Below are 26,927 nucleotides of genomic sequence, written 5' to 3' on the forward strand. Positions count from 1 at the left end.
AAATGCTGTCCCTTCCTCGCTTGTTTGAGTCCCAAGTGATGGCTCATCAGTCAAAATCACAATACATATGTTCTGTGGTCTTGATGAATCAGGCGATGGCTCATCCTGATCTTGCACTATTATGTACGTGTCATCCATCGTCGTAGAGCTACATAGCGATATAACCATCAGCTCATCTAACTGATCTTTTGGTGGAGTGGCCTCAAGCATCGGAGAGTCGACTGCCGGAACCATTTCAGAGGTCTGAGACGGTTCACCATATGCCTCTGGAGCCAATTTCTCAAAGATTGGTATTATGTCTTCCGTTATTAGTTTATTTGAGTCCTGTTCCTCCGAGGTGTTGGCTACTGCAATTTCACTTTCCATCTCGGCATGTGCCATCTCAGAGGTTTTGCACTTCTTGGTGTCCTGTGCGGCCTGAGCATCCCTTGTGACCACCTCGTCATTCCCAGCAAACCATTGGCGCAGGCATCTTCATCTCCATCACTCCTGCGAAACCAGCTTCCCGGCATTTCATAGATGTCTTCATGCGGCTCACCATCCAAGTCTTTACTTTCTGCATAACCTTCATGGTCTTCGTAGTATTTGTCCTTGGAGTCGGTATCTGCAGAATTCTCCTATAAAATACAACTTTATACACAGCATTGTGTTCGTGCAGGAGGAGACCAATTTCAAAGTCAGCAGCACGTTTTGCTGCCGAACTTTTAATTAACATTCATGCTGTAGAACTTCAGGAGAATTGAAGAATGGAGTCATTTGGTACAGTTTTTGCAACTGTTTTGCATGTACTCTAACCCAACTGCTTTGGCTTAGTTTTGATGGTTTTTAGTGTGACATTTGTTCCTTTCTTCCTGTCGATCTGGCAGCCTGTGCACCCCGTGATTTCGGATTCGTCAAAGAATGAAGATTCAAGCTGGTCAGGCCACGATTACAGCTGGTATACTTTCGTAATTACCTAATTTCGGCTCGAATTTAAACTCCAGAGTGAAGCTCATCGGCTGTTCATGCTCTGAACATTTAACATTCACATCTAGTAGATGCTTTGATATGGGCTCATTGTGCTCCTGTATCATGCCACTGAGTATATACACCTTCTTGAAGACGGTTAACTAGAAGTCTGGAATAACCTTGGGCTCTTCCATCTCTTTATCTGATTTGCCATCCTCTGCCTGGTCTTTTGCTCGTTTCTCATTGAATGATTGCACCAGCATATCTCGTTGAGATTTGTAGAATTTAGCTGGCCACCTGCTGTCTGGAACGTACAGCTGCTCAACTAAGTTCAGGGCCTCACATGTATCCGCTCCCATGATGGACTCGGTAATGGTAACATATACGTTGTGTGGTGCACGCTCAACTCAAGCACGCATTCACCCAGCGTCTCAATCTCTTTCCTACCGTAGTGTATTGGCAGTTCCGGTCGATCAACAACTCTCAGCTGCGCGTTCAGCCTTTGCAAAACGGATTGACTGAGAAGGTTGGCACTCGTTTCCATGTCGAGGTTGCATTTTACCAATGAGTCTTTCTTCCACCAAGTTTTCCATCTAGTTTCGGCGGCATCAGGTTTGTCCTTACTCACGTTGTGATTTTTTGAAATGACACCTTCATTTTTATGGGCCGGACTCTTCTGGTCCTTGGTCTAAATGAGATCAATGAAGAACTGTTTATCCAGATTCATTTCATCAACCTCGTTAAGTGATCTGATTTGGCCCACTGTAGGACTCAAAAAACATTGTTTCGCATTGCCGTGGGCCATGTCAGCTGCCGCATTTCTGGCACAAGATGGCGGCTCCTGTCGGCCACTTAAAATGTCAGCCCGCACTGAGAACACCTTTCTTATTGACCTGTGTCCCAGTGCTGATGGTGTTGACGTCCTCTTCCATGTTGATGCCAAAATGTTTCAAGGGTGAGTGCACTGATTTGCTGTGCAGCCAACTCACTCGCATAACAATCCTTAATCGTGTTTCCCAGTTTCAGGTATTCCTCCCGTCACAACCATTCACAGAGCTGATCATTCGATATGCCAAATATGATTTGGTTGTTCATCACCGATGATTTTGGATCACTGAAATTACAGGACTGGGCCTTCAGTCTCAAGTCGATTACAAAACTGCCGAAAAGATTCGCCTGGTTTCTGAGTATACCTCTTCTTTCAAATGTTTCATTTTTGTGGGAGAGAAATGCCGATCGAAATACTTGATTACCTCATTGTATCTCTTTCGCTATCAAAGGCAAATGTATTATAGATTTCAATAGCTTGTGGACCCGCCACCATGAGCAGCAACGCAATTAGTCTTTCGTCAGGCTGTGCCTATAGGCCAAGGGCTGAGAGATAAGAGTTTAAACTGCTGTTTGAAAACGCGCCAGTTTTCGTCAATGTTTCCCGAGACTTGCCTTTAAACCTTCTATCACAAACTTCAATGTCTTTCGTTGCGTTAAGTTGCCAATGGCTGTAGTTCACCAGGTCGGTGGAAAAATTTGCTCTTTTTTCGTTCTTTGACCGGTTTCATTTCGCCTTTTCTTCTGTTACCTTCAAATGTTCAACACTCCTGGTACCATGTTGTGTGCTGTGATCTTGGGTGGGATTCTCCTTTTGCCGACGCTGATAATGTTGATTGGGCAGAGAATTCCTTCCGATAGCCAAATCAGGGGTGGTTGCAGTTTGAGAGTCTCCACCCCTCTGAAATGGCATCATCGCGTCGTGCGCCGCTGGAACTTCATTTGCACGTCATCGGAAGGCCCTCCTGATTGGTCGAGTTCCCGACTACGTGGCTGACGTGTGGTCTGAGTGGTCGGGAACCCAGTGTGGCGGCCACAGACCGTGTCCAGTCCAGCGCCGCCACATTTGGCTGGGAGCCATGCCGCTGGCTGGGGGTGGCAAGGTCGGGTCCGCACACAGAGCCAGCGCAACCGCTGCAGGTTGTCACTGTATGCATGCGCAGCCACGGACCCGGCCATTTCTGGCGTGGGATCCGGGAGTTTTATTCGGCACTTAGCCGCTGATACGGAGAATCCAGCCCCTTGTCTTTGCAATGATTCATACAGAACTGCTGGTGACTTAACTAGACTGATGATTTATTGATGTACATGTGGGACTCACAGGCATATCACCACACCTCTTCTTTCTCTAATGGTGGGTCTGGGAGGTTTGGCGCATTTTCAATATAGCACCAGATATGATGTCATCATGCCCACCCCGCCAAGGAATGCAACACAGAACTCCTGGGTGCATAATTAACGTGGTCAGGAAGATAGTGTAGTTTCATGCCAGCCTTTACAGTAGAAAACACTCCACGTTATTGCCCCGTTATGGGCCTTAGTCCCATGTGGGAGAATTCTGCCCGATGTTTTTTCGACTTTGAAGTATTGTTGTTTAATTTGAAAGACTTGCCAATGGAATTATAGGACACGTGAGTTTTGTTTGTAGTGGATAACGCCAATGTCTTGGGGAACAGGGGCACGCATTTTAATCTGGCATCATCGCCATCCCCACCTCCATCTAAGGCCTGCTGTGCAAGATGGTGTCCCTGACCCGAGCCCATCCCTCCACAAAGCTAGCATGGGTGGGCACTGCCAGTCAGGAGGCAGATTTCCTCAGGAAATCACCCAAATCCTAATCCCCATCTTCAAGATGAAAATCAAACTGGAGTTATATTTCAGGCCTATCAACAGGACCTGGGAAAACTTGGAAAGTAACTGGTTTTAAGCAACAGAAGAAGTCTTACAACACCAGGTTAAAGTCCAACAGGTTTGTTTCAAACACTAGCTTTCGGAGCACTGTTCCTTCCTCAGGTCAAAAACCACATCATGGTTTTACGCAAGTGTGATCGGAGAGGGTGTGATAAGAAAAGGTTTGTGATAGGGTAGATTAAATGACAAAACAATTCATGATGAAAATTAAAAATGCAAGGTAAAGAAATGGTAATGTGGCAAGGAACTAAAAAAAGTATCTGAAGTAGGTGTGAATGGCAGAATGATGCTTAGCTGCTGTCTAAAAGTAAAACCAAGAGAAAAAAAAAGCAAAGGAAACAAAATGGGGAGAGGGGTTATTTAGCTACCATGTTCAGTCTAGAAGGTTGTAAAATACCCAGTAGGCATGATTCTGTTCCTGCAGTTTACATTGAGCGTCATTGGAGCACTGCAGAAGGTTTAAGATAGAGGTCAGAATGACAGCAATGTTGAGAATCAAAATGACAACAACTGGAAGATCAGTATCATGCTTGCAGGCTGAATAGAAAGTGTTTCGCAAAGTGGTCATACTATCTGCGTTTGGTTTCCCCATTTAGTAGAGAAGACTGCACTGTTTGCACATTAATCTGAAAGAAATACAGAATTCACGGTTTCACCTGGAAAAAAAGGTGTGGTTGGGGTCAATAGTGATAAGGATAGAGGAGAAAAGGCAGGTGTTGCATCTCCTGTGCTTGCATGCAAAGGTGCTGCGGGAAGGGGAATAGAGGGAATGAACCTATCACAGAATTTAGTCACTCGTGGACAAGAAGTTTCTGCTACAAGATATTCATGTCCATCGATCAGGTCCGTCTCTTGATTATTACCTGTTCAGTGTGAGAAAGCTACCTAATCGCCCCCTTTCCACCAAAATTATTGATAAAGATACAGACATTTCTATGTGCAACAATTCACTCAAATCATGTTATCTCATAGAAACATAGAAAATAGGAGGAGGCCATTCGGCACTTCGAGACTACTCAATCATTCATTATGATCATGGCTGATCATCTAACTTAATAGCCTAATCCCGATTTCCCCCATACACTTTGATCCCATTCGCCCTCAGCTCCTTCGCTCAAAGCCTCTTCCAAATATTGACAAGCAAGATCCATCTGCACCACAGCGCCCTGCAGTATCTCCATTTAAATAATATTGATTTTTTATTCTCCCCGCCAAGTGGACAACCTTACATTTCGCCACAGTATACCTCATCTGCCAACTTTTGGTCCACTCACTTAACCCTTTGCAGACTGCCCCTATTCTTCTTGCGACTTGTTTTCTCATCTATCTTTGTATCATCAGCAAATTTGGCTACAATACAGTCAGTCCATTCATTCAAGTCATTAATATATATTGCAAATAGTCAACTTGTTAAGTTAGCCAATCCTCTATCCATGCTAATACATTATGCCCAACAACCAGGAGCTTTCATTTTGTTGTGGCACCTTATCGAATGTCTTTTGGAAATCCAAATACATTACATTTTCTGTTTCTTCATCAACCCTGCTTGTTACAAAACACCATTTAGACCATAAGACACAAGAACAGAATTAGGCCACTCGGCCCATCGAGTCTGCTCCAATCATGGCTGATATTTTTCTCATCCCCATAATCCCTGATCCCTTTATTAATCAAGAACGTATCTACCTCGGTCTTAAAAATACGTGATTTGGCCTCCCCAACCTTCTGCGGCAAAGTGTTCCACAGATTCACCACCCTCTGGCTGAAGAAATTCCTCCTCATCTCTGTTTGAAAGGATCGTCCCTTTAGTCTGAGATTGTGCCCTTGCAAAAAATCCAAGTTGATTCTGTTGGATTGTTGTATAATTTTATAAATTGTCTTGCTATTACTCCTTAAGCTTCTAATATTTTCTCAATAACAGGGCGGAAATGACAATTACAAGGGGGCGCAAGTTCAAGGTGAGGGGGGGGAAAAAAGAGAGGAGAGGTTCAATGGAGATGTGCGGGGGAAGTTTTTTTTACCCAGAGGGTGGTGATGTCCTGGAATGCACTGCCAAGTGAGGTGGTTGAGGCAGACAGTTAGACACCTTTACGACTTATCTAGCTAGACACATGAACAGACGGGGCATTGAAGGATACAGGCGGTTGGTCTAGATAGGACACAGGCTTGGAGGGTCGAAGGGCCTGTTCCTGTGCTGTATGGTTCTTTATTTGTTCTTCTTTGTGTGGAGTTTGCACATTCTCCCTGTGCTGGTGTGGGTTTCACCCCCACAACCCAAAGATGTGCAGTTTAGGTGGATTGGCCACACTAAAATTGCCCCTTAATTGGAAAAAAAATCAACTGGTACTCTCAAATTTTTTTTTTTTTTTTTAAAAGAAAAAAAAGGGGTTGTTCTCTGACTGGTGAACTGTAACTTGTGCTGCAGAGTTCAATCCTTGGACCTTAACTGTTTATATAAATGATCTGCAAGCAGTGTCAGAATGTAATATAGCAAAATCTGCAGTTGATACTAAAATAAGTGGGAAAACAGGCTTTGAAGAGGAGACACAGATTTCACAGATATATATAGATCGGCTAAGAGATGGATAAGTGAGAGGTTATTAATGGATCTCTGTGTTGACTTTATCAATAGACACTAAAGCTGGAGAATAAACTTTCAAATAACTTTACCAAGAAGCGCAGTCTGGAATAAGAAAGGATAACGCATATCCAGGGTTCCGAATAGACACAGAGATTCATCAATTATCCATTTGGGCCGAAAAAAGTCAGGCAAATTATCTAAATGGAAAGCAGATTCAAAATGCGTCTGGGCAGAAGGAAGTGGCCGTCTTTGTTCATGAATCGCAGAAAGTTTGTATGCAGGTACAAAACGTAATAAGAAAGACAAATGGAATGTTAGCGTTTATTGCAAAATGACTGGAGTATGAAAGTAGAGAAGTATTGTTGCAATTCTATAGGTTTTAGTGAGACCATAAAATGGAGTAGTGTGTCCAGTTTTGGTCTCCTTATTTGAGGAAGGAGGAGGTGGTATTCGAAGCAGTTCAGAGGAGGTTCACTCGATCGATTCCGGGATGAAGGGGTTGATGTACGAGGATTAAACAGTGTGAGCTTATACTTGCTGGAGTTTTAGAAGGATGAGAGGGGATCTGATCGAGGTATATGTAGACCAAATATTCCCCCTTGTGGGGAAATCTAGAACAAGAGGTCACAGATATAGGTTGAGAGGCCATACTATTTAAATGGAGATGAGGAGGCACTACTTTTCAGAGGATGGTGAATGAAATTAAATGAAAATCGCTTACTGTCACAAGTAGGCTTCAAATGAAATTACTGTGAAAGGTCCCTAGTCGCCACATTCCGGCGCCTGTTCGGGGAACTCACTGCCCATACTGCGGTGGAGTCCAAATCATTAAATGGTTTCAGGAAGGAGATAGATATATTTCTGATTTAAAATAAAAGAGATGGGTTAAAGGGATCAGGTAGGGAGGTGGCTTTGAGACCAGGAAGAGATCAGCCATGATTGGATTGAATGGCAGAGCAGATTTGAAGTGCTGAATTGCCTATTTCAGCTCCTAATTCCTATGTTCCTAAATAAATGCCTACGGAATGCAATTAATATGGACTTCCAGAATGCACTTGATAAATTCCTTCACAAGAGACTTACCTAAAGTTGAAGCACCTAGAGTTAAGGCAAGGAGGCAAATTAGTGACTTGGTTAAAAAATTGACTGGACTGAAAGAGAAAGTAGGAATAATTGGGTGGGCTCATGGAAGCAGAGAGGATCAATTAATGCATTCATAGGGAATTGGATGGGCAGGTTAGAAATACACTTGCTGGGCTAGGGGAATATAGCAGAATGGACTGACTGGATTGCAAAGAGTCGGCATTTACTTGATGGGCTGAATGGTCTCATCTGCACCATCAACAGAATCCTCTCTCTCCTAGTGGGATATATCTATTATGTGTATCAGGCATCCTTATCATAGAAACAAACCTTAAATCTGTACCCTACTGCTTACGCTATCAATTAAAAGGAACAGCTTTTCATTGCCCACCTGTCATAAACAAACATATCTAATTTCCCCTCAATCTGCTTTCCTCCAAGGGGAATAACCCAGAGCTGCTTCTCCAACTTTTCCCTCATCTCTGTAACTATTCTGGTAAATCTCCTTTGCATCCACTCAAGGACCCTCACATCTTTCCTGAGGTATGGTGACCAGGACAGAATGCTATATTATCATTTTGGCCTAATCAAATATTTCTAAAAGGTGAATTCAGAGAAAACATACTTATTTGGATAGTTTATACTTTGGATTTGAGTGAAGAATTTGCAGAGGGTGGCCTTATTGGCAAAAAAGATCCTATTAGTCTGGATTCAACCTCAAGGCCTTAATAAAAGCAGTGTAGAAACCCCAAAAAGAAGCTGGCTTCAATACACTCAAATCTACATCGAAAGCAAGTGTAACTTCTTTGAAAGTGAAGAGTTATCAAATTTTTAAAAGATATTGTAAAGAAAAATCAAAATCATGTTTTTAAATGAATAACCATGATGTGGAGATGCTGGCCTTGGACTGGGGTGAGCACAGTAAGAAGTCTTCCAACAGGTTTGTTTCAAATCACTAGCTTTCAGTGCACTGCTCCTTCCTCAGGTCCTCTCTGAAGGTAAATGAATAAACTAGAGGCAAATCACAATTAGACACATGCCATGAAGGAGGAGATTTTTATTCTGAAGATTATTTTGACAGCGTGCCATTTTCCCAATTTCTTTTGTCCAATACATGACTTATTATGTTGCGACATCAAACAATCAGATTTGATATATGATCCCGCCATCTAGGGACTGCTTACAGACACAACAAAGCTACATCGAGCCTGGCTGACTCTCAATGCGCTTCTCGCAAACAGCTGGGGGGGGGGGTTTGTGTCAAAATTGGCAAATCTGTCCCATAGACTTATCAAATGACTCATCATTCTTCACAGCTAATGTGTCAGACTGCTCCCCACTATCCTTGGGTACTACCTGTCCCACCAGCAGCACAGAACCACTAGAGGTAACGAAGCACCAGCAAACTGCTCACTGGTTTTTCCAGGGTCATAAACTCATACATCAAGGTCCTAAGGTTATGTCCGATGCCCGATCATTCTAGTGCAGGGGTGGGCAAACTACGGCCCGCGGGCCACATGCGGCCCGCCAAAGGTCTTTATGCGGTCCACCAAGTCATTAAAAAAAAAATTTTTTAATTTTTTTTTAAGGTTAATGGGGGGGGGGGGGGGGGGGGGGGGGCTGTTGGGTTACTTACTGGTATAGGGTGGATATGTTGACTTGAGTAGGGTGATCATTGCTCGGCACAATGTCGAGGGCCGAAGGGCCTGTTCTGAGCTGTACTGTTCTATGTTCTATATGAGGCGCCCAGAATCATAACAGGGTGAAGTAATTATTTTACTTAATATACTATGCGGCCCTTTAAAATTGTGAATTTCTGAATGTGGCCCTTGCACGGAAAAGTTTGCCCACCCCTGTTCTAGTGCATCATCAATGACCTTCCTCCATTTTAAAGCCAGAATTGGGAAGGTTCTCTGATGTTTGCAATTCTTCAGATAATGAAGCAAACCATTTCCACACGTAGCAAGCCCTGGACAACATTCAGATTTGGCTGGTAAATAGGATTCATGCCACACAGTTTCAGGAAATGGCTAGCTGAAACAAAGTCGTAACCACCTGCCTTTGAAATACAATGACGTTACCATCAAATCCCCAATCTTAAATCAACATCCTGGTGTCACCGTTGACCAGACATATGTCATGAGCAGCCATTTAAACTCCTGTGGCTACAAAAGCAAGTTAGGGCAGCACGGTGGCGCAGTGGGTGAGCCCTGTTGCCTCACGGCGCCGAGGTCCCAGGTTCAATCCTGGCTCTGGGTCACTGCCCATGTGGAGTTTGCACATTCTCCCAGTGTTTACGTGGGTTTCGTCCCCACAACCCAAAGATGTGCAGGCTAGGTGGATTGGCCACTCTAAATTGCCCCTTAATTGGAACAAATGAATTGGGTACTCTAAATTTATTGAAAAAAATAAAAGAAAGTCAGAGACTGTATTTTGCAGAGAGTAGCACACCTATAGACTTCCCAAAACATTCCCACACCTATAAAGGCACAAGTCAGGAGCATGATGGAATATTCTCTACTTGACTGGAGTAGTGCAGATCTAACAACACTCAACAAGCTCCACAAAGTAATTTGCTTTGATTGGCACCTCACCCACCGTTGAAGGTAGATTTAGAGAGAAGGTTTTAGATAAAGGTTATCCTGGCTTAGGTGCCTGTATGGAGGCATATTTGTAGGCATGGATATTGTATAAATTTGAATGTGTGCATTTTTATATTCTAAGAATGACTATACGATCAGAAAGGCTCCACTATGTTAACAGCCATGTTAACAGATTCAGAATACTAAAAACACAAAATGGCTGTTAGCTGAGTTAGCCACATTCCTGAACAAAAATAGCTGGGTGAGTTGCAAGCTGGTATAAACAACAGAAACAATTACAGACAGAAGGAATGTTTAGGGAGATAATGGTGGCTGATACTAGCAAAGCATCTAGGTTAATACATGGAAACACACATGTGGGATTAAGAGAGGCATTCACAAAGAAGTGATAAGGAGCACCATAGAACAAGAAATATTGTACACCTTGTAGAGTCAAGGACTCCAGATGGAGACCGGTAGAAGATAATTTTAACAAGGTACCATGAGTCGTGTCCATGAGGTCATGGGCTGATCATGTACCAGCCCACCTCATGCAATGCCAAATTTACTTCCTGATTCTCTCCCACTAACACCCAGTATTTTAAAGCATTCATCCCCTCCAGAACCAGTGGAACATGGCTACAGGACATACTATTTAAAATATGCACTGCACCAAGGCTTCTTCTTTACTTATAAATTTAGTGTGCCAAATTCATTTTTTCCAATTAAGGGGCAATTTAGCATGGTCAATCCACCTACCCTGCACATCTTTGGGTTGTGGAGGCAAAACCCACACAAACACGGGGAGAATGTGCAAACTCCACACGGACAGTGACCCAGAGCCGGGATCGAACCTGGGATCTCGGCGGTGTGAGGCAGCAGTGCTAACCACTGCACCACCGTGCTGCCAACCAAGGCTTCTTCAACAGCACAGTCCAAACCATTAACCTTCAGCCACCTAGAAGAACAAGAACAAGCACATGGGAACACCACAACCTCAAAATATCCTAATAGTCAGAATTCCTTCATCATCACTGGGTCAAAATCCTAGGACTCATGAAAATTGGAGGTATCTTCACCACATTGGCTCCACAGTACCGTGTATCGTTTTGCTCTCTGCACCCAAGAAAGGATAAACTTGTCTCAAGAGGCAGGACAAAGATACACTAATTTAATGCCTTGAATGAGAGGGTTGTTCCAAGAGAAAGATCAAGCATAATGGGCCTATATTGTGGAGTTTAGAATAATGAGAAGTGATCTCATTGAAAAACATCCAAGACCCAGGATCCCATGGGAGGAGATATATAGGCTGGAGAGAACCCAAAACCAGACAGAATCTCAGCACAAGGAGTTGGTCATTTGGGGTTGAGCAGAAGGGGAAAAAAATACTTCATTCAGAGGGTTGTCAATCTTTGGAATTCTATACTTAGTAGCGAGCATATTGAAAATAAAGACTTGCATTTATAAAGCAACTTTCACGACTGCAGGACACCCCAAGTGCTTTGCAGCCAATGAGGTATTAGTGTAGTTACTGCTACAATGTAGGAAACAGAGCAGTCAAATTTGCACACGATAAGCTCCCACATCAGCAATGTAAAAATGATCATGTATACAACTTTTTGTGATGTTGGTTAAGGATTTATATTGACATGGACAAGAGGGACAACTCTCCTGCTCTTCTTCAAAATGTGCAATAGCATCTTTTATCTCCACCTGAGAGGACAGACAAAGCCTCGGATTAACAGCACCTCTGACAGTGCAGCTTCCTCAATATTGCATTGAAGTATCAGTCTTGACTTGTGCTCAAGTCCTACAGTGAGACGCGAATCCACAATTGTCTAACTTGAGAGCATTATCAACAGAGTTAAGGCTGTGCCTGCTAAGATTTTTGGTCTCAAAATGAATTAAGGGATATGGGGAACAGGCAAGAAACTGGAATTGAGGCTAGATTCACCTGGAATGGCAAAACAGCCTTGGGGGGGGGGGGGGGGGGGGGGGGGGGGGGGAGGGGGGGTTTAGGGATGAGTACTGTTCCTATTTAATGTTCTTATCATGATAATAACAACATACTTCAGGAAGACACAGGCCGACTGGTAAAAGAGACAGACACATGAATTAATATATTTTAGTAAGAATGGCAATATAAACTAAACACTACAATTTCAAAGTAAGTGGAGTATAGATGCACAAATCTTTCAAAGTGGACAAGTTGAGAAGGCTGTTTCAAAACGGAGTTATGCTAAACCTTCAGAAAACAGCCAAAAATTGAGCTTACTTTAGGAAAGATGTCAAGTCTTAAGAGGGTGCAGCCGAGATTTACTAAAATAGCACTAGGGATGAGGGACTGTCGAAGGACTTGAGGCGCTGCAGTTGTTCTTCTTATAGTAAAGCAAGACAAGGATAGATTTGAGTTGTTTGAGAGGTGTTCAAAATACGAGTAGTTTTGACAGAATAATGGAGAAACCTTTCTGCTTGGCCAGAAATTATATATGAGGGGCATATTTTTAAAAATAGAGCGATATTTTAGTATTGTGATCTAGAATGCAATGCCTGAAAGAGTGATACGGACTTAATAGTAACTTATTGGATAAAAATTTGAAGGCAGGAGTGGGATTAATTCGATAGTTTTTCCAAACAGCCAACATAGCCACAATGGGTCAAATGGCCTTATTTTATCCTGTATCATTCGATGATTCTATGCTTATTCTTTATTGAAGGCTAATAAATAGAAACCAGAGTTGGGATCAGTACCACAACACAGGCCTACTAGTGTAGGTCAGACACCAAATGATGCTATTCCTCACTAAACCTAATTTTAACATAGCAACTAATGGGCAAAACAGTCCACCTAGTTGGGGAATACAAATCAAACTAAAATGTCACTTTAAAAAAAATACAATTTATAGCAGTGTCATTGGTGACAAAGGCATGAAGGCATACCTGTGGTATTTCATCATCTTCTTCAACGTCCTCCAATTTTGGTTTCTTGAATTTGTCAATTGAACTAAAAGTACAGAAGAGGTTTCTTTAAAAAAAAAACATTAGGTGGTAACAGAAAATTTCAACAATATTGACCAACATTCTAATTCGCTTTTGCCGTATATTATCTAAGTGCACAAGTCCTTCAATTCTTTTGGTTGGTAGGGACTTTGTGCTTGGCCTACATGGGAACTTGCAGGTTGCTACAGGGTCACACAGCTAAGAGGGAACACTGCTTCTGACCCATATAGAAGAAATGTGTTTTGAAGTGTCAGTTTGCTCAGTTGATAGTATTTGTGCCTTTTGAATAAAACATTTGCAAGTTCACATCCCATTCCAGACTAATATTCTAGCACTGAGTCAGATAGTTAGACAAAGTTCTTCAGATGCATGTTAAAAGATTCCATGGTTCCACTTGAATACAGTGTGCTTTTAGCATCTGGTCAATATTCCTGTCTCTAAGCAACAGGGTAACAAAAAGTTTAAATGGATGTTCATTAGAGCTGCATGTGGTAGCTTGAAAAACAGTTGCTGCATCATCATACTGCATCCAAAAGTTATTCCGTGTACAGGAAGCGCTTTGAGACATTTTGCAGGGCAGGATAAAAAACATCAAAAAGGAACCGTTTCTGTAGAAAAAGAAAATCCATGATCATGCAACAGCATATCTGTTTTAAAAAAAACAGCTGAGCCATATTTATGAATTGTAGGGACCTAAAAATGGAAGTGGGAGAGGGGATAAAAGAATAATATCTTCAATTTTCTTCTTCTAACACAATGGAGCGGCACAGGTAGGGTTCAACTGTGAGGCCCCTATTTAATTGAATTGATGACAATCATTGCCTGGGCTCATAGAGAAAGAATGGCAACTTATGCAAGTTACTAAAGTATACCTGGAATCACAGAACCAACAACAACATTATTAAACATCCAGAGGCACTTCACCAGAGCATTATAAAATAAAATGTGATACATGGCCACAGGTGATGTTAGCGTCAGATGACCAAAGGTTTGGTCAAAGAGTTAGGGCCTGGTCTGGAGGGTGTTAGCTATGCGGAGAGGCTGAATAGGCTCGGACTGTTTTAATTAGAATGACAGAGGTTGACGGATGACTTGATAGAGGTCTACAAGATTATGAGGGGCATTGATGGAGTGGATGGGCAGGTATTCTTTCCCAGGGTGGAGGGGTCAGTCACCAGGGTGCATAGATTTAAGGCCCGTGGGGAAAAGTTTAGAGGAGATGTGGGAGGCAGGTTTTTTTTATTCCACAAGAGGATGGTGAGTTCCTGGAACGCGTTGTCAGGGGAGATTGTGGAAGCAGATACATTAATGGCGTTCAATAAGGCATCTCAACAAATAAATGGATCAGATGGGTAATAGAGGGACACAGCACTAGGAAGTGCTGAGGGTTTTGGTAAAGAGTGGTATCATGACCAGTACCGGCTTGGAGGGCCAAAGGGCCTGTTCCTGTGCTGTATTGTTCTTTGTTCAAGAGTGTCTAGGAGGAAAATAAGGTAGAGAGATAGAAAAGTGTAGAGAGGGAATTCCAAAGCTTTGGGCCTTAAAACCTGAAAGCATGCCCACCAACAAAACAGCAATTAAAATGCACAAAAGGAGTGTAGATATCTTGGAGCATCATGGGATTGGTGGATATTACAGAGCTGGAGAGGCATGAGAGAATGGAAGGATTGGAAAACAAGATGTTGCTCACCAACAGGATGTGTAGGCCAGCAAGCACAGGACATGAAGTGAACAGCATTTGCCGCATGATAAGATAGACAGATCTTTGGATGTCATCAAGTTTACAGAGGCTAAAATGTCTAAGACCAGTCAGGAGTGCATTGGAAAAGTCAAAGTTAGAGGTAACAAAAGCCGGAATGGTATTTCAGTAGCAGGTGAGCTCAAACAAGGGTGACATCATGGGAGGTACATTTAAGAAGAACTTGTGGCCTAAGTGATGATACCAATATTTGGTGAAGAGATTAATATGACATTAAGGTCCCAAGCAGGCTGTTTTAGGCTCAGGCTATTATCAGGGAGAGATGGGTTGGCAGCTAGTGAATGGAGTTTAGAACAGGGATCGAAAAGTGTTTAGTATTCGAGGAAATGTCTGCTCATTCAGCATTATATGTCAGTAATGAACTCTGATAGTTTAGCAACAGAGTCAACTGAGATGGTGGAGTAGAGTTTGGTGTTGACAGTTTGTGTGTGAAAACTAAGATGTTGGCAAGGGGCAGCATTTAGATGATAAATAGAAGAGGGCCAATGATAGATATTTGGGGTAGATTAGAGGGTAATGGTGCAGGATCAGGAGAGGACATTGCAAATGTTACTCCAGATATGATTTGATAGATAAGAACGGAACCAAGTGAGAGCAGTCCTCCCCAGCTGTATGACAGCAGAGAGGTGCTGGAGATGGATGGTGGGGTCAACTCTGTAAAAGGATGCAAAATGATATGGGGGGATAGTTTATATCTGTCCCGGTCATACAGGATGCAATTTGTGACTTTTCTCAATGCTGTGGAAGGGGCAGAAACCAGTTTGCAGCAGGGGTTCAAACAGGAGTTCTGGGAAAGATGGGCACAGAATCGAGAGATAGCAATGCTGTCAAGGACTTTAGAGGGGACAAGGAGGTTAAGATGGGGCAGTAACTTAAAGGACATGGGGGGGGGGGGGGGGGTGATGACATATTTAAAAGGAAAAGGGCACAGCACTTAAAGTAACTAATAGAAGCCAGCACCTTACGGGAGCAAACGCACACCCCTTTTGCAGACTTCAACAAATACTCAATCATATACAACCTCTTTATCCCAGAAATGTGATCACATACTTGAGTAATATAAACTTTTGGGAAGGGGTAAAGAAATAACATGCAAAAACTGCACACCGGAAAGATCATCTACAAAATGCTATATAATCCAATTTCTGTTCCACAAATTAAAATCAAAAGACGATAGTATAATAATAACTGGCATAGCAAAGGTTATTGTGGGACTGGGAAATGGTGTGATGTAAAGAGACAGATGATCTGAGACTAGAGTTAGTTGTGGCCTAGACAGAGACGTCTATAGAAGTAAGCATGGAGGTAGCTCATAGCTTAGGCTACACCCTGTGTATAATATATGTACATAGTTAGGTTATCAATAAACACTTAACAATGCAAGACTCAAACCCTGAGACTTATTGAACAGACATGGTGGCAGCTATTGGAAAAATCCAGAACCGCAAGAGAAGCTGCAGCAAAATTTCAAAAGCTGGAAAACAATGGAGCAGAATTTTGACCTCACTGAAAGCACTTGGAAGTGACAAAACAGAGGGCGATCACCTCAACAAAGTCCCATTACAGAATTGGAAACTGAAAGGCAGAACAAAAAAACTTCACTGAGCAGCTGAGGACTCCCAAGATCTCATAGAGGTCCATTGTGACTGCTCAGAATGCAGAGTCAAATGATTTTAGCAAATCACTGCAAAACACTAAACCCCAAAGAGGTCATGACGACCATCGCTGCAGGAGCCTTCCAAAACCCAACAAGCAGAGGAAGGTTCTGTGCAATGCCATCTTTAAAACCCCCAACACGTTTAAAGCTGTACTCCTCTGACAGCAAATCAACATTCCCTGATCAATTTAGGCTGATCCAAAGGCCAGTCCAAAAACAGAATTGGTAGGAAAATTCTTAAACTAGCTTCAGGACTAGATTAAAAGGGCAGAAGCAGAAAATTTGAATACACTATTTTGTTTAGTAAGTCCAAATGTCAAATGATATTACAAGGCAAGGAATAAATGATTCCTCAGATAAATTTAAAGTTCCAAAATCATTTGATACATATTTTAATCAAAGATGCAACAAAATTTTAGAATGCGTGAAATTAAACAAATGTATCCAACAGCCTGGGTAACTTACAAATTGGTTAAAGGCTTCCAAATATGTGATCTAAGTCAGAACTCGAGGATTTTTTAATACACAATGTTGGCCACTTTACAAAGCCTAGAGGGTGCCATCTGCCATTTAGATGACAGTCTGTCCACGGCACAACAGTGGAGGAATATGAGGCTCAAAACCTTGAATGCTTGGGAGAAAACAGGTTGATGCTAAAACGAGAAATCTGTTCACCTGATAGTCAGCCAAAAGCATCATGGAGGACCCACAAAAAAAAACCTTCAGCAAGTTTCCAACCCCATCATCTATTCCAGATCTCCATGGGCATGGTGAACTAGTTGGCAAAATTTTTACCCAATCTGGTGCATTTCACAGAACCTTCATGACATCTTCTCAAAGAGGCCAGCCATGGTACTAGGATGTGCACCTGCAGAAAACATTTGGGCAAAGCCTTGCTACTCTCATTCGATATCCGGGATCATCATGACCCATCCTTGCCCACGACTATAGCAGCGTATGACCCGTTCACAAGCCAAAGGCCAACCAGTATATTACGTATCTAAAGGACTGTCAGACACAGAGGTATAGTATGGTGCTACTGAAAAAAAAAGCACTTATAATGTGGGTTTGCGAGTAGCTCTCCGATCACATTATCGGCATGAAAGTCACCATTGAAATGGGTCATAAACGTGGGTCCCACTGTTGGACAAGAAGAAATTTGCAAAGATGCCCCCCTGAATTCAGAGATTTTCTTTGCGCCTCATGAGATTCAAATATGAGACTGGGTATGTTCAAGGAAAATATCAAACAATTAAGACACTATCCAGGGCCATGGTTGGCCATCGTGTAACAAATGATGTCAATCTGGTTGAGGAGTTTGAGGTGTACTCCCAATTGGCAAGGAGAGACGACTTCTGGTTACCTTCGGGATACATCAAATCTGCCAAAAGCAGATGCAAAATGAATTTGTCCATATCCACTATTACTGTCAAAAAGGGTGGCCACTGCAGAGGCCAGATGACAGCATCATGAAAATTTAGTCTGAAGCATAAAACAACTTACCGTGATAGATGATCTGCTAGGATACAACAAGCAGTTGGTCATTCCAGTGTCCCTTCGGCCAAAGATTCATCAAACAAATTCACCATGGTGACCAGGGCATTACAACATTCATAGCACATGCCCAACCTGCAGGATGGTGGCCATTTGTATCAAGGGCCATTGAGAAAATGGTCACACAAGAAAACCCCGCATCCCCACAGTTGTCCACTGGGAAATGGTTGGAAATCCATTTATTTGTCTTCAATGGCAAGCCCTTCCTCTTCATTGTTGACTACATCTCGCAACGGACTGAGATGCTGCAATAACACTGTGACCACTGAGGCAGTCAGGCGATCCTTGTAGGAAATGTTTGCGAGCCATGACCAGGCCATGTCCGATAACTGCTTGCTACTTGCAAATTAATACTTCGCCCAATTTGCTATCAGTTACAGGAAACACAAACCTGTTTCCAAGGTATCAATAATTGAATGGTGAGGAAAAGGGCCATCCTTGTCTGAAAAAGAACGACTTTCTCATGGTGTTTTTCCCCACTGCAATGTGCATTAAAAACTCCGTACCCAACCCCCAATACTAGAGAAGAAACGAAGCCCAGCACTGGCAGTAAAGGACTACTGTTTAGGACCGAGAACAGTCCTACACATAGCAACAGGTTTCCGCCGACTATTTGAGGTACACTAGAAACCTGTCACAGTTACTCAAAGGGGGATAGTGTGCGGTTCTGCGACATGGAAAGGGAGGGCTTCATTGTCTGGAGAGACAATGACCAACCCAAGATAATTACTCATCCACACAATGGAAGGTACAATCAGGAGGAGCCTCTTCCTCATTACTTGAGGGGATCCTCCTATTATACACAAGTGAATTGGAAGATAACCAAGTGCCAGAAGGGTAGCACACCTATTTTATGTTCAGTCAAGACTTAGAGAAAGGTTAGGATTAGAGCAAAGCAACGGTTAATGTTGGACTGGGAAACTGTGTTGTAAAGAGACATGTGATTGAGACTAGGGTCAGTTGTGAACTGGACAGAGGCTTCTGTAGTACCAAGCAGGGAATTAGCTCATAGATTGGGCTATATTCTGTATATGTACATGGTCATCAGTTATCGATAAAGACTTCATGTTCAACCATACAGGACTCTGAACCTCATGAGTCCAACTGAACGTGCAAAAACCACCTACTCCAACATAGGTTAATGATTGAAGCAGCACAAACATTGTGCTGGATTTTAGGAGTGGGAAACATGAATCAGGCCAAACCAGGCCCGGGGGAACTAGTTGCTCTCCAGGATTTTAATGGAGGCGAGTCTGGAGGACCAAGACCTTCCAGCTTGGAGTGACAGCAGCCCACAATGATCGGCAAAGTAACAGAGGGTATTTCAATAAGGAGACGTCACCACCAGCTTTGAAGGCATCCAGGGCATGACTGTGGCACGTTAACCATTCAGGCATGCAAGGAAAACCCTTAGGTCTGTCTGCAGCACTGACTCCTGCTGGGTGTCCACTTGCAGGTAGTTAAATAGCATACCCCATCCCCATGCCGTGGCTGGGAAACTGGAGACCAACGAGAAAATCCAAATCTAGCTCCTCCATGTATGTTTAATGAGGATCTTAACAAGGGTGAGAAGTCCTACCACAAGGCAGGTAGCAAAAAAAATAGACAGCTCTGGGATCCGGGTTGGAGAATCAGTTGGCCTGCCAGCATTCACCTCCATTCCAGCCCTTGCTAAGGCCCTAAAATTCAGCCCATTGAGACATCTCCACATTTGTAAAAACTACTTCTCTGTAAGGAACAGACATCTATTGCAGGTGCATTTCAACATTCTATATCAATGTAAAGAAGTCTGTTTGAACATAATAGGTTTACTGGCTATCATCAATTGTAACTCTGGTCCTGAATTCATCAAAAGCTCAATCTCAGACGTGGCCATTCCCTGTTAAGAGAATAGTAATGCATACAATGGGCTCATTCTTTGGCATTCCAATGTTCATTTTCCAGGTATTTCTGTGCTATCATTATTTCACTATTACGCTGTCTTCATCACAGATGCTTCCATGGCATCTAACTTCTTCCTCTCTTCTATTTCACTGATGATTAAAGTATCTCCTTTCCTTTTTGTTCCTACATCCTTTTGGAACAAAATGCGGCTAGGTTCTGTAAACATCAACCCTAAATTACTTCATCCCACTCTTGCCTCAGTTTCTTCCCACGTCATGTTGTGCACTTGAGTCCACCTCGAGAAGATTACTGAATAAATTCCCAATGAAAAGTGAAGTCACACTGTCAAGTGTGACATCATACAACCTCACAAAGAGGTTTGGGTAGATCTTAAAAATTCTCAGGACCATCTTCTCAAGCATTTAGTGCAAAATACTTGGTGGTTATGGTAATGGATTTTAAAAAAAAAGAAAAAAATTTAAAGTACCCAATTATTTTTTTTTCCAATCAAGGGGCAATTTAGCGTGGCCAATCCACCTAACCTGCACACCTTTGGGTAGTGGGGGTGAAACCGACGCAGACATGGGGAGAATGTGCAAACACCACACGGACAGTGACCCAGAGCCGGGATTCGAACCCGGGTCCTCAGTGCCGCCGTCCCAGTGCTAACCACTGCGCCATATGCCACCCCTATGGTACTGGATTAACACAGATCAGGAGTGAAAACTCATACTAATTTGTGAAATTAAAATCAGAAGTCAGATCATTTATAATTTAGTTCGAGACAAATGAGCATGGAAACTGCTAAACTGTCAACATGTGCTTCAACTATGTAACCATTTACTGAAATTAAACAAAAAAGTAAAAAAACTGGATCCTTTATGATGTGCTAGTCCAGCAATGCGATATGGCAACACTTGGAAAAAATTCAGCCCTAACTCAAGTCATCTGAACATCAGTTGTAAATATTTACATGCGATGTGATAAATCATAGCTTGATCAGTTCATGGATGCATCAGTCTGGGACCCCAGATTGTGAGTAGCTCGTGATACTTGAAGGCAGTCTGTATCTAGGTCAGTCTAGCTCAGTGGGCTAGACAGCTGGTTTGTAATGCAGAACAAGGCCAGCAGCGCGGGTTCAATTCCCGTACTGGCTTAGCCGAACAGACACCGGAATTGGCGACTAGGGACTTTTCACAGTAACTTCATACTTGCGACAATAAAAGATTATCATCTCTTAAGAGAGTGGGAAAGCTATTTTTTAAAAAATAATCTGGACTATAATACTTTGTGAAATAGCTGAACATGCAAGAGTGCAAGTGCTACGTTTTCTGACAATGCACTGGAGGTGGGTGCAAGGCATTGAGAGGGGATACATTCTATATCAATGACAGTACATATACTCTGGAAGCAAGATGTAGTATTATTAGCAGTGCAGGCGAGTACAGGAGTATAGCTCTAAGAACATGAATGCAGTGCAGGAAGAAGTTTAATGATCTGACACGAGTTCTCAAGGCAGCAAGTGCACTCAGCTTTATCCACTGTTCAATTCACCCTCACCTACCAACAACCTCATTGATTCTCAACCTGACAATCCACATACTTTCCCTCATCCAATTAGCAACTTGGCGAACTCAGCACCCATATACCAACAGCTACTCAACTGGGATAGCCAGATTCGCTAAACATTTTGGCACTTCCCTGTTTATAGAGGAGGTGGCACATAATCAGGAAGCAGAAGAGGGCTGACTGGAGGACAAACAAAGCTACATGTTTTAACTCCAATAGGTGTCGGCCACCATGGAAAGGAGCACTGAACATGTGACCTGTGGAGAACTCGAGGGATTGAGGAGTTATATGCATACCGAATGTTCCTCCCCCACTTTGCGCAAGTCGAGGAGACACAGCCAGAGTGAGGCACATCCAGAGTGGGAAGTTGGAACTTAGTAATTTGGTGCAGTGAGGTAATCAGGAAAGGGAGAGACCACAGAGCATCTGAGAACCTGGGTGAGTTCTCCCAGTAAGCCAGAGAAGACAGCCAGAGTGAGGCACAACCAAGAGTGATTTTGGGAATTTGAAACTAGGTGGGAATTCGAACCTGGGTGGGGAGGAGGTGCTTTTTAACCCTGGTAAGTGACTGGTAAGTAGCTTTTCTTTTCATTGTGCAATTTATTTATTTTTTCTTTCGTTTTCTGGAATTGTAACTGTATAAGTTAACCTAAGGTTTAAGACATGGCAGGAGATCCCAGATCCGTGTCATGCTCCTTGTGTGCGATGTGGGAGCTCAGGGACACGTCCACTGTCCCTGGCTCCTTCACGTGCAAGAAGCGTGTTCAGTTGCAGCTCCTGTTAGACCACTTGACAGCTGGAGCTGCAGATGGATTCACTTTGGAGCATCAGCGATGCTGAGGGCATCGTGGATAGCACGTTTAGCAAGTTGGTCACACCGCAGGTGAAAGTTACTGAGGGAAATAGAAAATAGGTGACCAAAAGACCGAGCAAGAGTAGGAAGGCAGTGCAGGAGTCCCCTGTGGTCATCTCCCTGCAAAACAGTATACCGCTTTGGATATTGTTGAGTGAAATGGCTCACCAGGGGAAGGCAGCACCAGCAAGGTTCATGGCACCGTGGCCGGCTCTGCTGTGCAGCAGGGCAGGAAGAAGAATGGCAGGGCTATAATGATAGGGGACTCAAATTGTAAGGGGAATAGACAGGCGGTTCTGCGGACGCAATCGAGACTCCAGGATGGTATGTTGTCTCCCTCGGGGGGGGGGGGGGTGAACAGCCAGCTGTCGTGGTGCACATAGGCACCAACAATACAAGTATAAAACGGGATGAGGTCCTACAAGCTGAATTCAGGGAATTAGGAATTAAACTAAAAAGTAGGACCTCAAACGTAGTAATCTCAGGATTGCTACCAGTGCCACGAGCTAGTCAGAGTAGGAATGTCAGGATAGATAGGATGAATGCGTGGCTCGAGAGATGGTGCAAGAGGGAGGGATTCAAGTTCCTGGGGCATTGGAACCGGTTCTGGGGGAGGTGGGACCAGTACAAACCGGACGGTCTGCACCTGGACAGGACTGGAACTGATGTCTTTGGGGGAGGGGTGTTTGCTAGAGCTGTTGGGGAGGGTTTAAACTAACTTAGCAGGGGGATGGGAATCGATGCAGGAAGTTGGAAATAGTAAAACAGGGCCAGAGCAAAAGGCAGTAAGGGAGAAAGTGTAAGGCAGAGAAGCCATAGTCAAAAATCAAAAAGGGCGACAGTACAAGGTACGGTGACTGAGGGAAACTCAGTGAATAGGCCCAGTAATACTAAAAGGAATAAAACTGGAAATAAAAACTTTAATGGTAAGCGACGTAGCAGGTTGTTACATGAAGATATGGGTTCAACGACAAGAAAAATTAGGAGAAAGGATAAGAGGGAATATAACTTAGGAGAGGTTACTGATAGAGGTGTTAAGATTCAAAACAGAGGTAAAAAAGGCAACATAAGTGTACTTTACCTGAATGCTCATAGTATTCGGAATAAGGTAAATGAGTTGATGGCGCAAATCATCGTGAATGACTATGATTTAGTGGCCATTACTGAAACATGGTTTAAGGATGGTCACGACTGGGAGTTAAATATCCGAGTGTATAAAACTATTCAGAAGGACAGAGTGGATGGTAAGGGAGGTGGTGTAGCTCTGTTATTTAAGGATGACATCCAGGCAATAGTAAGGGATGACATCGATGCTATGGAGAATAAGGTTGAATCCATTTGGGTGGAAATCAGGAATAGTAAGGCGAAAAAGTCACTGATAGGAGTAGTCCATAGGCCACCAAATATTAACATTATGGTGGGGCAGGCAATAAACAAAGAAATAACGGATGCATGTAGAAATGGTACAGCAGTTATCATGGGGGATTTTAATCCACATGTCGATTGGTTTAACCAGGTCGGTCAAGGCAGCCTTGAGGAATTTATAGAATGTATCCGCGATAGTTTCCTAGAACAGTATGTAATGGAACCTACGAGGGAACAAGCTGTCCTAAATCTTGTCCTGTGTATTGAGACAGGATTGATTCATGATCTCATAGTTAGGGATCCTCTCGGAAGGAGCGATCACAATATTGTTAAAATCAAATACATGTGTTTTATGCTTCAACAAAAGGAGATTACAAGGGGACGAGAGAAGAACTAGCTAAGGTAGGCTGGGAGCAAAGACTTTATGGTGGAACAGTTAAGGAACAGTGGAGAACCTTCCAAGCGACTTTTCACAGTGCTCAGCAAAGGTTTATACCAACAAAAAGGAAGGACAGTAGAAAGAGGGAAAATCGACCGTGGATATCTAAGGAAATAAGGGAGAGTATCAAATTTTTTTTTTTTAAATTTAGATTAGCCAATTATTTTTTCCAATTAAGGGGCAATTTAGCGTGGCCAATCCACCTACTCTGCACATTTTTGGGTTGTGGGGGCGAAACCCACGCAGACACGGGGAGTATGTGCAAACTCCACACGGACAGTAACCCAGAGCCGGGATCGAACCTGGGACCTCAGCGCCGTGAGGCGGTTGTGCTAACCACTAGGCCACCGTGCTGCCCTGGGAGAGTATCAAATTGAAGGAAAAAGCATACAAAGTGGCAAAGATTGGTGGGAGACTAGAGGACTGGGAAATCTTTAGGGGACAACAGAAAGCTACTAAAAAAGCTGTAAAGAAGAGTAAGATAGAGTATGAGAGTAAACTTGCTCAGAATATAAAACAGACAGTAAAAGTTTCTACAAATATATAAAACAAAAAAGAGTGGCTAAGGTAAATATTGGTCCTTTAGAGGATGAGAAGGGAGTTTTAATAATGGGAGATGAGGAAATGGCTGAGGAACTGAACAGGTTTTTTGGGTGGGTCTTCACAGTGGAAGACACAAATAACATGCCAGTGACTGATAGAAATGAGGCTATGACAGGTGAGGACCTTGAGAGGGTTGTTCTCACTAAGGGGGTAGTGATGGGCAAGCTGATGGGGCTAAAGATAGACAAGTCTCTTGGCCCTGATGGAATGCATCCCAGAGTGCTAAAGGAGATGGCTAGGGAACTTACAAATGCACTAGTGATAATTTACCAAAATTCACTAGACTCTGGGGTGGTCCCGGTGGATTGGAAATTAGCAAACGTGACACCACTGTTTTTTTAAAAAAAAAGAGGTAGGCAGAGACCAGGTAATTATAGGCCAGTGATCTTAACTTCGGTAGTAGGGAAGATGCTGGAATCTATCATCAAGGAAGAAATAGCGAGGCATCTGGATAGAAATGGTCCCATTGGGCAGACGCAGCATGGGTTCATAAAGGGCAGGTCGTGCCGAACTAATTTAGTGGAATTTTTTGAGGACATTACCAGTGCCGTAGATAACGGGGAGCCAATGGATGTGGTATATCTGGATTTCCAGAAAACCTTTGACAAGGTGCCACACAAAAGGTTGCTGCATAAGATAAAGATGCATGGCATTAAGGGTAAAGTAGTAGCATGGATAGAGGATTGGTTAATAAATAGAAAGCAAAGAGTGGGTATTAATGGGTGTTTCTCTGGTTGGCAATCAGTAGCTAGTGGTGTCCCTCAGGGATCCGTGTTGGGTCCACAATTGACATAGATGATTTGGAGTTGGGGACCAAGGGCAATGTGTCCAAGTTTGCAGATGACACTAAGATGAGTGGTAAAGCGAAAAGTGCAGAGGATACTGGAAGTCTGCAGAGGGATTTGGATAGGTTAAGTGAATGGGCTAGGGTCTGGCAGATGGAATACAGTGTTGACAAATGTGAGGTTATCCATTTTGGTAGGAATAACAGCAAACAGGATTATTATTTAAATGATAAAATATTAAAGCATGCTGCTGTGCAGAGACACCTGGGTGTGCTAGTGCATGAGTCACAGAAAGTTGGTTTACAGGTGCAACAGGTGATAAAGAAGGTGAATGGAATTTTGTCGTTCATTGCTAGAGGGGTGGAGTTTAAGACTAGGGAGGTTATGCTGCAATTGTATAAGGTGTTAGTGAGGCCACACCTGGAGTATAGTGTTCAGTTTTGGTCTCCTTACTTGAGAAAGGACGTACTGGCACTGGAGGGTGTGCAGAGGAGATTCACGAGGTTAATCCCAGACCTGGAGGGGTTGGATTACGAGTAGAGATTGAGTAAACTGGGACTGTACTCGTTGGAATTTAGAAGGATGAGGGGGGATCTTATAGAAACATAAAATTATGAAGGGAATAGATAGGATAGATGCGGGCAGGTTGTTTCCACTGGCGGGTGAAAGCAGAACTAGGGGGCATAGCCTCAAAATAAGGGGAAGTAGATTTAGGACGGAGTTTAGGAGGAACTTCTTCACCCAAAGTGTTGTGAATCTATGGAATTCCTTGGCCAGTGAAGCAGTAGAGGCTCCTTCATTAAATGTTTTTAAGATAAAGATAGATAGTTTTTTTGAAGAACAAAGGGATTAAGGGTTATGATGTTCGGGCAGGAAAGTGGAGCTGAGTCCAAAAAAGATCAGCCATGATCTCATTGAATGGCAGAGCAGGCTCGAGGGGCCAGATGGCCTACTCCTGCTCCTAGTTCTTATGTACTTCTCTTCCATCCCATTACTCACAAACTGCATATCTAAAACAAACAACTTTGACTTCCCCACACCCTCGCCTGCTGTCTTGTAAGCTCATCCTGGTCTGTGATGTCATCACTCTATCACTGTTTAAAGGGACTCACTGAGATGTCTACCCCTGCCACTTCAGAGTACTAAATTATTCAGCAATATATTAATGCAACTGTTGGTGTGCTGTCCCAAAGAGACTGGCAGTGGTTTCATGGTACATAAACCTGATGTCCTCTCAGGATGCCAGAATTCCTGTTCCTTCTCCTGTCACTTCATCATAGCATTGACATAGAATTTACAGTGCAGAAGGAGGCTAATCGGCCCATCGAGCATGCACCGACCCTTTGAAAGAGCACCCCAAACCTCCACCCTATCCCCGTAACCAGTAACCCCACCTAATCCTTTTGGCCAATCCATCTAAACCTACACATCTTTGGACTGTGGGAGGAAACCGGAGCACCCAGAGGAAACCCACGCAACCTCGGGGAGAACGTGCAGACTCCGCACAGACAGTGACCCATGCTGGG

The 26,927-nt window shown here is 43.2% G+C and overlaps 1 protein-coding gene across 4 annotated transcripts in view; it reads right to left on the reverse strand.

Moving 5' to 3' along the window:
• LOC119972318 (DNA topoisomerase 1-like) overlaps positions 1-26,927 on the reverse strand; it is a 176,124-nt gene that overhangs the window by 97,605 nt on the left and 51,592 nt on the right. For 3 of the 4 annotated variants that reach the window (XM_038808830.1, XM_038808827.1, XM_038808829.1), the window contains exon 11: positions 12,874-12,937. In XM_038808830.1, coding sequence (XP_038664758.1) covers positions 12,874-12,937 — 64 coding nt within the window. Of the gene's footprint in view, positions 1-12,873; positions 12,938-19,807; positions 20,029-26,927 lie in introns of those variants that run through there. The other variant, XM_038808831.1, reaches the window with a different exon arrangement.

The sequence above is a fragment of the Scyliorhinus canicula genome, chromosome 10, assembly GCF_902713615.1.
Source record: "Scyliorhinus canicula chromosome 10, sScyCan1.1, whole genome shotgun sequence".
Lineage (NCBI taxonomy): Eukaryota > Metazoa > Chordata > Chondrichthyes > Carcharhiniformes > Scyliorhinidae > Scyliorhinus > Scyliorhinus canicula.